At 37.5% G+C, this 13349-nt stretch overlaps 1 protein-coding gene across 11 annotated transcripts in view; it reads right to left on the reverse strand.

Moving 5' to 3' along the window:
- Positions 1-13349, reverse strand: part of CEP83 (centrosomal protein 83) — a 215810-nt gene that overhangs the window by 8257 nt on the left and 194204 nt on the right. For all 11 annotated transcript variants that reach the window (XM_053226613.1, XM_053226615.1, XM_027071100.2 and 8 more), the window contains 2 exons: positions 12498-12655; positions 10488-10617 (listed from right to left, as the gene is read on the reverse strand). In XM_053226613.1, the coding sequence (XP_053082588.1) occupies positions 10488-10617; positions 12498-12655 (288 nt within the window). The remainder of the gene's footprint in view (positions 1-10487; positions 10618-12497; positions 12656-13349) is intronic.

Genomic DNA, 13349 nt, shown 5'->3' on the forward strand with positions numbered 1-13349 from the left:
TTGTTCACTTCATCTAAACTGCACAAGGTATTTTTAAAATATTCTTGTTGTTTTACTATCTATAAGAGGGGCTGCCCTGCCTGGCTTAGTCAGTAGAGCATGCAACTCTTGATCTCAGGGTTGTAAATTTAAGCCCCACGTCGTTGAGTGTACAGATTACTTAAAAATACAATCTTAAAAAAAAAAAAAGAAAAAGGAATATAGTGATACCCCTTCTCCATTCATCGTATTGTGCATCTGTGTTTACCTGCATACCTACCTATTTTGTGAGCAGTTAGGAAAAAAATGAATCTAAGGCTCTATCAATTTTACCAATCTTTTTTTTTTAAGTCAGCTCTTGGCATTTTTAATTTTCTCTATTATATATTTTGTTTCACTGATTTCTGGTAATACCTTGAAGATGATGATGATGATGATGATGATGTTCGCAGTTAAATCTATCCACTAAGTTCATAATTCAATTATTGTGTATTAGTTGTAAACCTGCCATTTATTTAACAGTTTTGTTTTCTGGAGGAATTGTCAAGCTTTTTCTGTTGTTTTCTAAGCATATAACAACAAGGTAATTTTAAAGTCTGCATCTGATAATTCCATTTCCCAGATTCCCTATGGGGAGTCTGTTTATATTGGTTATTATTTCTCTTGATTTTCGATGTTATCTTATTTCCTCATGTAGCCGGTATGATGATGATTTATAAATAGTTGGAGCAGCTTCAGGTTTACAGAAAAATTTAACAGGAAGTATAGAGTTCCCACATATTCCCCCTTTCACAGTTTCCTCTATACTATTAACATCTTACATGGGTGTGGTACATTTATTAAAATTAATGAGCCAATTTTGAAACATTATTATGAACTAAAGTCCACAGTTGACATTAAGTTTCACTCTTTGTGTTGTACAGTTCTACAGGGTTTTTTCCCAAATGCATGATGTCATGTATCCACTATTATGATATTATACTGAATAGTTTCACAGCCCTACAAAACTTCCTGTTCTCTACCTATTCATCCCTACTCCCACAACCCCTGGTAACCACTGGCATTTTTTTCTGTCTCCATAGTTTTGCCTTTTCCAGAATGTCATATAGTATATAGAAATTATACAGTATATAGTCTTTTCAGACTGGTTTCCTTCATTTAGCAATATGTGCTTAAGATTCTGCCATGTCTTTGCATGGCTTGACAGCTCATTTCTTTTTATCACTAAATAAAAATATCCATTGTATGGATGTAGCACAGTCTTTTTTTTTAATCCATTCATCTACTGAAGAACATCTTGCTTACTTCCAAGTTTCTGTGTTTTTGTGTGTGTGTGAACATAAGTTTTCGACACATTTGAATAAATATCCAGGAGCATGATTACCAGATGGTGTGGTTTGACTAAGTCTACCTTTGTAAGAAACTACCAAAGTGTATTCCAAAATGGCTGTACCATGTTCCAATTCCACACAACGAAGGAGAGCTCCTATTTGTTCCACATCTTTGCAGGATTTGGTACAGTCAGTGTTTCAGATTTTAGCCATTCTAATAGGTATGTAGTGATATTTTTATTATTTATTATATTTTATTTATTTATGCCTATTTTAAATTTTTTGTTATATATTTAAAAACTGTGGAGATAAAGTCTATAATGTTGTTTTCCCTTAAAGTAGATTTACATTTGTTTCTTGCAGGCAGCTACAAACACTAACACTTTGGGTATATTTAATCTGATTATAAGGACTGACATTATCTAAAGCTACACTTCAATACTTGCAAGGGCCAGGCTATTTTTTCATTCTTAGTCTAAACATAAATCCCTCCCCTTCAGTGTCCCAACCCAAAGCACTAGCATACTTGGATCTGAGATCCTCTCTCCGGCAGATTCTGAATTCCAATTTTTGTTCCCCAAGCTCTGTGAAGTTGTCAAAAGCTTTGCTTCACTTCTCAGCCTCTCAACTCCCTCTTCTAGAATCAGCAGTTTCCTCTAAGGAAAAAGCAACCTCACATGCCATGCTCACCTCTCTCAATTTCTCACCTCTCCAGGAGCTTGGCCTCCTAATTCTTCACTGCCTTCCATGGAGATATTTTTTTTAAAATACTTTGTCTGATTCTTCTAGTTTTCATATGGAGAGTTGACCCACATATTTCCTAGTTTGTCATTATCAAAAGCATATGCTCCTTTTAGGTATTTTAGTTCAATTAGTAGCATTTTTTTTAAGTTTATTTATTTTGAGAGAGAGAGAGAGAGAGTAAAAGTGGGGCAGGGATGGGGAGAGAGAGAGAATCCCAAGCAGGTTCCACACTGACAGTGTGAACACGGAGCTTGAACTCAAGAACTGTGAGATAATGACCTGAGCCAAAATCAAGAGTAAAATGCTTAACTGACTGAGCCACCCAGGCACCCCAGTAGACATTTTACAGATGGCAATGCTTAAATATTTCATTACTGTATGATTGTATAAACTTGCAATCTTAAAATCTGGTTATTTTTCTCCATTTTTATTGTTCATTTAAACTGTAATACAAAATTTTTTATTTCATCACCAATCTTAATCAAGTACATACACACACATACATATATACACACACAGAGTGCACATTTAATTGGGCCCTATATTAACTATAAGTAATTCAAAATATAGGGACTTCTGAAGGGAATTCCAGTCAATAAGTACCAAATCATGAGAAAGGGCTTTGTAGAATGGATAAGAAATGAAATAGGGAAAATGTGTACTACTACAGGGATGTGGATTTGCCCGAAGGTTCTCCAGCAAGGGACTGATAAGTAAAAGACATTGTTTTGAGAAGTCTGATACAGCATCAGTGTATGTGACAGACTCCAAAGTTTGCCTCTTACAAGGCACATCTGGAGATAAGCTTGAAGACAGGGTTCAGGACAATGCTGTCCTCATCCTCATCTCTGTAAAACAACCAACCATCTACTGAGCACTTTCAGTTGCCAGGAAATAGCTAGAATGCAGTAAAAACACTGGCTGGTTAGTTGACTAAAACACCCAATGAATGCCTTAGCCTCTATCTCTATAATCATTTCTTTGCATACATTCTCATTACCTTGACCCAAGTCTCCCTCTTCTTCAAACTCACCTGGAAAAACTCAGACCCTTATTAAATACAACTAGACTGCATGCCTGGACCTATGCAACTAAATGAAGCCGGCAAACACACACACAACTGTGCACTGTGTTACCTGACAGTCCTTCTAATTTCCCTCATCTAATCACTCTCCCAAACTCTTACATTCCTTCACAACTTATTATGTCTCCTCAGATCTCTGACACCTGCACTCTTCACAATCTGAGCCAAAGACCCAGATTCTTTTTTGCACTGAGAAAACTGTAGCATCAGGAGAAAATTTCCACACATCTATCGATTTATCAGAAATTTATAAACATATATTTTGCCTTTTTTCCAGGTATAATAGGTACACTGTGTTCTTATGCCTTCCACCTCTGAATTGCTGCTAAAGAATATTATCCCTGCAAGTGCCCCCCTTTCTTCTGCATCATCAATTTTCCCCTTGCTACTGAATCACTCTATAATTCACCCCACCCTTAAAAGAACTCTTTGATCTCACAACCCTCCCTAGCAATCACCCCAGTTCCCTGTTCTTTACAACAAAATCCCTTAGACAAACTCTATCTTCCACTTCGATCTGGCTTGTATTCCTTCTATTCCACACAAACAACTCTTGACAAGCCACCAACAATCACTAAAAAGCCAAATGAATTCCTAGTCTTCATATTGCTATTTTATCATCTTATTCTCAATGTCATTCGATACAGCTGATCTTCCTTCACTTGGCATCCAGTACCTTCTTGGTTCTCCTACCATCCTGGCCAGTCCTCAGTTTCCTCCTTTTCTTCTCAACTTCAAAATTCCTCAAAGTTCAATCCTCACTCTTCCTTTACTTTCTGGGTGACCTCATTTAATCCCTTTGCTTTCAATACCATTTATGTGATGATGGCTCCCAAGTCTTTATTTCTAGTCCAGTCTTCTTCCCTGAACTCCTGATTCATGTATCCACCAGACTACTGAACATTTCCTGTGGAAGTCTAATTGGGTATCTCAAAGAGTTAGCATGTCCAACAAAAGCATCTTTATTTTACTGCCAAACCTGTTCCTTCTAAAGTTTTTCCCACTCTATTTTAACTAAGCACTCATACTCAGCATCTTAGGCATCTTTGATTTGTATTTTTCCTGCCCGACAACTATTGTAAACTCTACTTTAAAAATATATACAGAATCTGACCACCATTCCACAACAAGTTCTCTATTCCAAGTCACCATCATCTTTCACCCTGGACTACTAAAAAGTGGTCTTCCCGAGTCCTCTTTGTCTCTCTACACAACAGCCAGAGGGTCTTCTAAAATATAATGCAGATTATATTAGTTTTCAATTTAGAACTCTCCAGTGTGTTCCCATCACATTCAGAATAAAAACCAAAGAATAAAAACATCATCAGGCCTCACTACTTCCCTCCATTCCAGCTACCTAGTTCTCTCTCCTTGTATTCCTTCAACATACCAAGCAGACTTCTGCCTCTCTCTCTCACTTGCTATTCTGTCTGGAACATTATCCCCCCATATATAAAACATGGCATTCCCCTTCCTTTTCTTCAGGTCTCTGCTCATTGTTACCTTAATCAGACAAATCTTCCCTGATTACCTATTTAAAAGGCATTCTCTTTAGTTTTCTCCTTAGCACACATCTCCACCTGACAAATACTAGTTTCTTTACTCTGTCACCCACCCACTACAATGTAAGCTCCTCAGCACAGTCTCTATTTCTGTATTCCAGTGAACAAAACTACCTGGTACATAGTAGACACTCAATGAATTTGTTGAATATGGCTAAATGAATACAGTGAAACCTTGCAGAAGATACAGCCTCAGCTAGGACGTTAGCAACAGGAATAAAAAGAAATGAGGTGAGGGAAAAAAATGCAAGACACATTGTAAAGAAAGAATTCACAGGCCCTCGTGACTGTACTGGGTTGAAGAGTGTCTCCCAAATATTCATGTCCCTGGAGAACCTCAGAATGTGACTATGATATAAAAAGAAATTTATCTGAGGCTCCTGGGTTACTCAGTCGGTTAAGCATCCGACTTCAGCTCAGGTCATGATCTCACAGTTTGCGGGTTTGAGCCCCATGTCCAGCTCTGTGCTGATGGCTCAAAGCCTGGAGCCTGCTTCAGATTCTATGTCTCCCTCTCTCTCTGCCCCTCCCCTCCTCACACTCTGTCTCTCTCTCTCTCTCTCTCTCTCTCATAAGTAAATGAACATTTAAAAAAAAAAATGTATATGGTCTTTGTCCTGGGTTTCTAGCACAGACCTCCTAAAATCCTTGGAATTTCCTGAGTGACAGGCATGTCTTTTGTTATTCATAACCAGCGTTTTCAATCATACCTGCATTTATGCTAATGAGGTAACTTCTGGTCCGGGCCCCTAAAAAACTCAAAATGGGGTTGTCATGCGAAAGACCAAGTGATAAAAGAGTGGGAACTTTCAGCCGCATCCCCCTACTCCCCATTCTCCACTTCTCAGAGGAAAGGGGGACTGGAGATGGATCTCTATAAAAACTTTTCAACAAGACCCAGAAGCACCCAGATTAGTGAACACATTGATTAGCTAGGAGGATGGTACATTCAGAGGGCATGGAGTTTCCATGCTTCCCCTTCCATACCTTGCCCTATGCACCTCTTCCATTTGGCTGTTCTTGAGTTGTATCCTTTACAATAAACTAGTAAATGTAAGTAAAATGTTTTCCTGGGTTCAGTGAGCTATTCCAGAAAATCATCAAACCTGAGGAGGGGGTCATGGGAACCCCCAATTGATAGCCAGTTGGTCAGAAGTACAAGTGGCCTGGGACCTGGCATCCGACATCGGGCAGTCTTGTGAGACTGAACCCTTTCACTTGTGGAATCTGATGTAGTGTCAGAATTAAACTGCACCGCTGGACACCCACCTAGCTGGTGTCCAGAGAATTAGAAAATTGGCTGTTGGTAAAACACTCCAGAGTGACCTTACCTAGAAAAAGGGTCTTTACAGATATAATCAAGTTAAGATGAGGTTATACTGGATTAAGTAGCCCCTAAATCCAATATGACTGGTATCCTTATGAAAAGAGGGAAATGTGGACTCAGAGACAAGACACACAGGGAGAACACCAGATGAAGACAGGCACAGAATGAAGTGATATGCCTACAACCCAAAGAACACCAGGGATTGCTAGCATCCACCAGCAGCTAGGAGAGAAGTGTGGAACAGATCCAGCCTTTGGAAGGAGCATGGTCCTAGGGGCATCTTGATTTTAGACTTCTGACCTCTAGGATTATGAGATAATACCTCTCTGATGTTTTAAGCCACATAATTTGCAGTAATTTGTTACAGCAGCCCTCAGAAACCAATAGAGTGACTGCCTACATCTGAGGGAAGGGAGCCCTCGGGGTCAATCAGAGGTTTGAAGCCTAAGTGATAGGAAGAATGACATGCTACTGAAAGAGATGAAGAGTTCAGAGGGGACACTGGCTGTAAGGAATGATTTCAATTTTGACTTTAGCAGTCCAATGCCATCACAGGATTGCCAAGTGGATGCCTTGGTGTTAAAAATATTCCAACACAAAGGAGCAATAGAAAAATCAAAAGAACACTAATACAAGAACCCAACCTGGGATTCCCCTTTTACCACCTTCTAGCCAAATTCAACAAACTCTTCAGTAATCATACTAACCAACCATTTATCTTGGATACCTTTCTTTTCCAGTGGCTTCTACAACACCACACTGTAGCTGCCACCTCTATGACCATTCCTCTACTAAATCCAGTTCTTCTTTCTAAGTCAATTCGATTCTTAGTCCTTTTATTCCTCAATCATCTTCAAAATCTCAAGTGTCTAATTCTTTATCTCTAATCTGAATTACTGCTCCCCATGGTGTATATTCCATTATTTCTAGTTATTTACACAGCACCTTCACCTAAGAGTCTAGGACACGAGTCCAGGGATGCACTGTCATACTTCAGATCTGACACGTGTTTAGTAGAATATACCTTCTCTTTCTACTCAACTGACACGTGTTCTTCACTCCATTACGACAACTCCATTTGTATACTCTCACAGCTAAAACATGTCATATTTTCCCTTTCTTCTTTAGCACCATATCCTGTAAATCTTCTCCTTCAGAATAATTCTAAAGAGTCACCTTTCATCTTCATTCCTCTATCACAAGCCGAAATTCCACACTTCTTACCTCATTTTATCACAAGAGCTTCCTAACTGGCCTCCCTGTCTTCAGGCTTTCTTCGCTCTGACGCTCTTCTCAAACTTTAGGGTCTATACAGATCACCTGGGAGTGACTATTAGTATTGTTTAGGTATTGCATGTTATCTTCTCCAACTAGATTATATGGTCATCAAAGGCAGGAATTAATCATGGCTTCTATTTTCCTCTAAGTGTATAATAGAATGCTAGGCCACCCAACATATTCAATAGACACTTTAGAAGTTTAAGACTACGGTTCATGTCTTTTCCAAAAACATTCATAACCATAATTTAACCAAGAATAATTTCAGAGAGATGTACCTTAGAATAAAAATAACAAGTTGTCATCTCAAGTGCCTTAAAAGGAAAAGGACAACTCACTGTGCTCAAACCAAGAGATCTCTCCTCTTACTCACACTTCAACAATGTATAGAGAAAAATGTACACAGAAGCCAACAATCACAGAAGGGCATCCTAACTCAAGATACTTGGTCAAGTTCTTCCAAACAAATCAACAAAGTAAAATATCATTACACAAAGATTCTATCTAAAAAGACTTAACAGAAATGACATAAGCTTTGTGCATAGGAGGTTGGAGCTGTAAAGAAACACACTCAGACGGCAATGAGGCATCTTTTCTAGCCTGGGGAAAAAAATAAAGCTGCCACTCTCCAGTTATAAGAACCACTCACAGGAAAGCAACTCTAAAGGATTATGATTTCTGCTCTAGAGTTAATATTTTGTGACTTGCTTTAAGTCTTACAACATAAGAAAGTTATGATTTTTGTCACTTAAAGAACCTAACAAGTCTATTGCACTCCTATGAATTATATTTATATAATCTTAGAGCCAAATTTTTCATATAGAAGCATTATCTTTAACTAGAATGGAAAGAGTCTGACTTAAACAAATTCACTTCATAGCGATTATTCTGCCACGAGAAGTAAGACTCATATGGGTACAATGAAGAGAAAAGCAGTCAAGTATTCGGGAAATTGGGAAATTAAAAGAGTAACAGCGCAGAGAGAACAAAGGATTAAGAACAGAAAGATGTACATTTTAGTCATGGCACTGAATCTTACTAGTCAAGTAATCTTGGCTACCTACCACTTCAGTTTCCTAATCTGTAAAAACTATCTGAATGCTAAAATTCCTGAGCCCTAAAATTATATGTACTCACAGATTTTTTATAGTATTTCTATGCCACATATATTGTCTATTTTTCTACTTTAATTGATGTAAAGTTGTAAGCCTCTAGGGAAGTGTCCCACGCGGTAAGACAGCTCTGGGTCATAACTACTCACTGAATTGAGCTTAACAATTTCCTATGACTTCAAATCATAACCCACAGGTCACATTTTCAAAAGTGACATGGATATTCCCGATGTTCACACCCATCATTTGGCAGGTATTTCAATGGGAAAAAATTCACCCCAGGTCACAATACTGATGAAAGGCTGTTTTGCAGATTTCTTAAATTATCACCTCTTCCCTTCTTACTAGTATCTATGATTAGCTGGTAATCTCTCTCACCACTGGATGTCACTTTTGCTCCAACAGAAGTCAACCCAAACTAACCTCAATAGTAATTAGAATCTGGTTTCTATGATGCATAACTCTAAAACCTTAACATAAACATTTCTCTGTGAAAGATAAAATCAGTTCTTATAATTTCTACTGATTTTTGGCTAAAATCTGGCTTCAGATGCTTCTAGGCTTCAAACAGTACTAGGAACCATAAGTGAAATTTCTAAGATCATCCCAAGCCATAAAACACGTCACTGAAATTCCACCAATACCCATGCACCGCTCAGTACTTGTATGGCCAGAAAGAAAGAGAAGCAGCACACACAGGAGGAAATACAAACAAAGACAGTGTTTATATTCAAGTATAAAACACTGAGATTCCCTTTTCTAATCTCAATGTTACACTACTTCCAGCATTGAGAAGAGAAAAGCAATATTCAGAAATCAAGAAAGTGGGAAAGCAATGACTTGGAGACTTCTCGTACTGTCACTCCAACTATCAGGATGCATTTGGCAGTTATATCCAATAACCATAAATAGGTGTCTAGGAACTGTGTCTTTGGTTTCCAAATTCAGAATATGTAAATGATATACAGTTCTCTTCTCTTATGCAAATATGAAAAGCTAACCTTTCCAATAAACCCACAGACATTAAGATACTAGTGTGCCTATGAGAAGTGCCCTACTCTCATCTCAGATGTTCTCATCTTCCCAAAACAAATGCCATTGCTAAATGAACTTACCATATGGGGACATAGTAAATCATTTACGGTACTTTTATGCTACTCCTCACCCCCAGCTCCATGCACACACCAAATCTTGTTGAAAATAAGTACTGAATCACTGCCACCATGAGTCATGGTTACTGATGGGGCCATGCTACATTCCTTAGGTTTGCTGAAGTAGGAAAGAAGTTGTAAACCACTGACTTAGATGAATCATCTGATTACATTATATCCATGACGCTCTGAACTATTTCCAAGAAAACATATGGAGAAAATATGCCTACAAAGGTGAAACTTAAAAAAGACCACAGCTGGGGCATCTGGGTGGCTCAGAGGGTTAAGCATCTGACTCTTGATTTCAGCTCAGGTCATGATCTCACAGTTTGTGAGATCCTGGGATACTCTCTCTCCCTCTCTTTCTCCTGCCCCGTGATTTCTCTCTCTTTCTCAAAATAAACAAATAAACATTTCAAAAAAATAAGATCACAGCTGCGGTAACTATCATGGCTACTACAGAAGTCAGGGGGAAGCCTAGTTTCTCCTGCTAGGGCAAGGAGATACCCACTCCTATATTTCTGAGTTGGAAATAAAAAATCGTTTTAGCCAAAAAAAAAATGTTACAAGTATTAGTTAAGCACAGTTGAAACAAACCTAATCATCCTGTAAATTTAAGTGCAGAATGAGTTAATAACTAAGACTTATAAGGGCTGGTCTAGAAACTTTATCAATGAAAAAACACTGTGGGAAAATGCATGACAGCTCTGAAAAACCGACTTGAGCACAAAATTTAGAAATAAACCTGTTGAACAGTTTGCATTTTCCCAATTTATCCCTGCAAGGTTGACAGCAAAATGTCATGTTTAAATATCAAATTAAACATACACTAAAATCTCAGTTTTAATTACATTTTATTCTCCCAGAATAGTTAATTATGTTTTACTCCATAGAAATCACTTTAATAAGAACCACTTGCCTTTTTCTGGGCAATTGCAGCTCGCTGCAGTTTTTCTTTAGCTTGATTATACTTTTCTTCTCTGTCAGTGAGACGTTCCTGAAATTTATGCTTTTCTTCCAACCACTGTATCTGTTTCTCTTCCAAAGTCCTGTCAAAAGAATGTATGCAAAACACAGACGGTAACTCTTAAGATTAAATAGACATTATCCCAAGTAGAATCAAACGCTGTACCTGCTTCACCACATCCTTAATTATCCAACTACAGGCACTCTTGCATGGCCAAGTATTTGCTTATACTGAGTACTTCTCTGAGTACTGAGTAAATGGTACTCAGTACCATTACTGAGTACTTCCTCTGAGCCAGATGCTGTGCTTAGAACAGTGTGTGTACTATGTCATCTATTCTTCACAATAACCCCTTGAGTTAGGGACTACTATCATCTCCATTATATAGATGAGAAAACTAAAGCCTAGAGAGCAGTTAATGAATTTGCTTAAAGACTTACACCTAGTTAACAGCAAGACCAACACTTGATAACCAGCTTTGAATCATGATAACCACCATGCTATAAAAACTAGGTCTAGCATGGGTGATGGGTACTAAGGAGGACACTTGTTGTGATAAGCACTGGGTATATATAAGTGATAAGTCACTAAATTCTACACCTGAAACTAATATTACACTATATGTTAACTAACTAGAATTTAAATAAAAACTTGAAACATTAAAAAAAAAAACTGGGTCTAATAAAGCTGGTTAAAAATCAACCTAGGTATCAAGTCTTAATGCAGGATGTTTTCAGACTACACTAAAATTCATATAATGATATTTTAAGGTACCAAAACAACCTACATCTTTAAAGCTCTTCTGCACACTTTGCATAATTTTTAGTATCATTACTATATATAGGCAGTACAAATGAGATTTATAAATCCTGAGACATCAGATTATGTGCCTAAGGTCATATAGACTTTAAGTGTTTTAGCTGGGACCAAAATCATGTTCAAACTGACACGTCATCCAGCTATTTTCTGCCATGTAATCTTATGAATAACATTCAGAAACCAATGATCAATTACTTAAATTTGCTAGCTAAGTTGTCATTAGAATGCTTTTTGTCTTAGAATTTTAAGTGCATTTTAATCAAACACTTCAGGTTCCAAGATATAAATTTCCATTTTTTTGCAAAATAATTTGGACCCTATGGAATGTCACAACACATTATGGACAAATAACTTGCTTACTTTCTTTTCTTGAAATTCAACTGCATGTGTGAAACCACAGACAGTCTTAAAATATGAAATAATGAGACACTGAAGGGAGAAAATTTTATTTGGCAAAGTAGCCTTCAGAAGAGAAAATCTGAAAAGAATTATGTTTTGTAGATTCAAACAGAAATATAATACTAACATGAAGACAAAGCAAATACAAAATAGCAGTTTTCTATCATATCTAAACAAAATTTTCCAGAGAATGTAAGATCTTGAACATCACAAAAATCATCTCCTTGCCAGTTTACTATATACACTGTCTACTAGTAATAAATTTCAAGACCAAAAAATATAAACAAATAAATGAGCTTTTCAAAGGGAAAATCCAAGGTATTATAGTTCTAATTCTAGGAAGTAAGTTTTGCATATCACAAAATTTCTTTCTGTTCTCTGGCATTCAGGAGAATAATTTAGATATTTGGAGTAAAAAATGTATTAATGTATTGGTTTACTCAATGAATAAAGAAGGGTTTCTTTGACGGTTTTCAAAAGAACACGGTGGACAGGCAGAATTTGTTAAAAAAAAAAAAAAAAAGTCTTCTGCCCTAAATGCCCCCTTTTTTAAACAATTCAAGAGTCCATAAAGGTCATTCTCTAGAAATAGAAAGTACATTACCTAATGCCATTGTATACTGTCAAAGGGTATTTGTAACTAGCTCCCAAAACACATTCAACATTGGAATCGTCATTAAAAGAACTACATATAACATAGCAGAAAGAAGAAATAGTTTGTACATAAAAAAGAGCAAACTCTACCTTTCAACTTCTAGTTGTGCTTTCTCAGCTTGGCTTCTTAAATTTCGGCATTCCTGTTTTAACCTCTCTACCATTTCCTTCAGTATTTGGTTTGAATTCAGCAACTCATTCTCTGACTGTCCAAGTGAGGTCACTTGGATCTGCAAACTACTGATTTGCTTAAAAGAGAAGAAAGAGAAACATACAGCCACGTATGCAATAACGAACGTATGGGAGGGGCACAGGACTGTAAGCATCTTCCTTCACAAATCCTCCACCCAACTGATTTGTCCTAAGGACACCCGGAAATTAAATGATAAACCGCAGCAGCATTAGGATCCAATAGCATAGTATCATTGCCTAATATAACCAGAGTCTATCAAGAACCCTATTCCTCAATCCACTAAGTCCTCTCCTCTTCCTCCCAAAATAAGCAGACCAGATGAGCTACTGGGAGTAGGGAAAAGGATTGTAAGAAGGGGAGAGTAGGGAAGTGAGAAAGGAGAATGCAACCATTAGAAAGTCTCCACTGAACTTCCTCTACCTCCTAGGAAAGAACAGGTTTTAAAAGCTCATCAGCTGGGAAAGCTGCTAAGGGAATCTGTTCTCCCATTCCCATGTACCCTATGATCAGCAACTCTTCCGGGAGTTCTGCTTTCTAAATAGTTTGGAATCATTAATACAGAAAGGATCACTCTTACATTGTTTTTAACTGGTTTCTAAGCATTCCATATACCCAGTGTTGGGTGGAAGAGAGATATTCTAAGAAACCTAATGAATGGCAAGGCTTCCTTGGCCTCTAGAGCCATTTATCAAACCATGAAATGTCACTCATGCTTTTTCTCCATCCTAATGTACTTTTATCTGGGAGTA

The sequence above is a fragment of the Acinonyx jubatus genome, chromosome B4 (genome assembly GCF_027475565.1).
Source record: "Acinonyx jubatus isolate Ajub_Pintada_27869175 chromosome B4, VMU_Ajub_asm_v1.0, whole genome shotgun sequence".
Lineage (NCBI taxonomy): Eukaryota > Metazoa > Chordata > Mammalia > Carnivora > Felidae > Acinonyx > Acinonyx jubatus.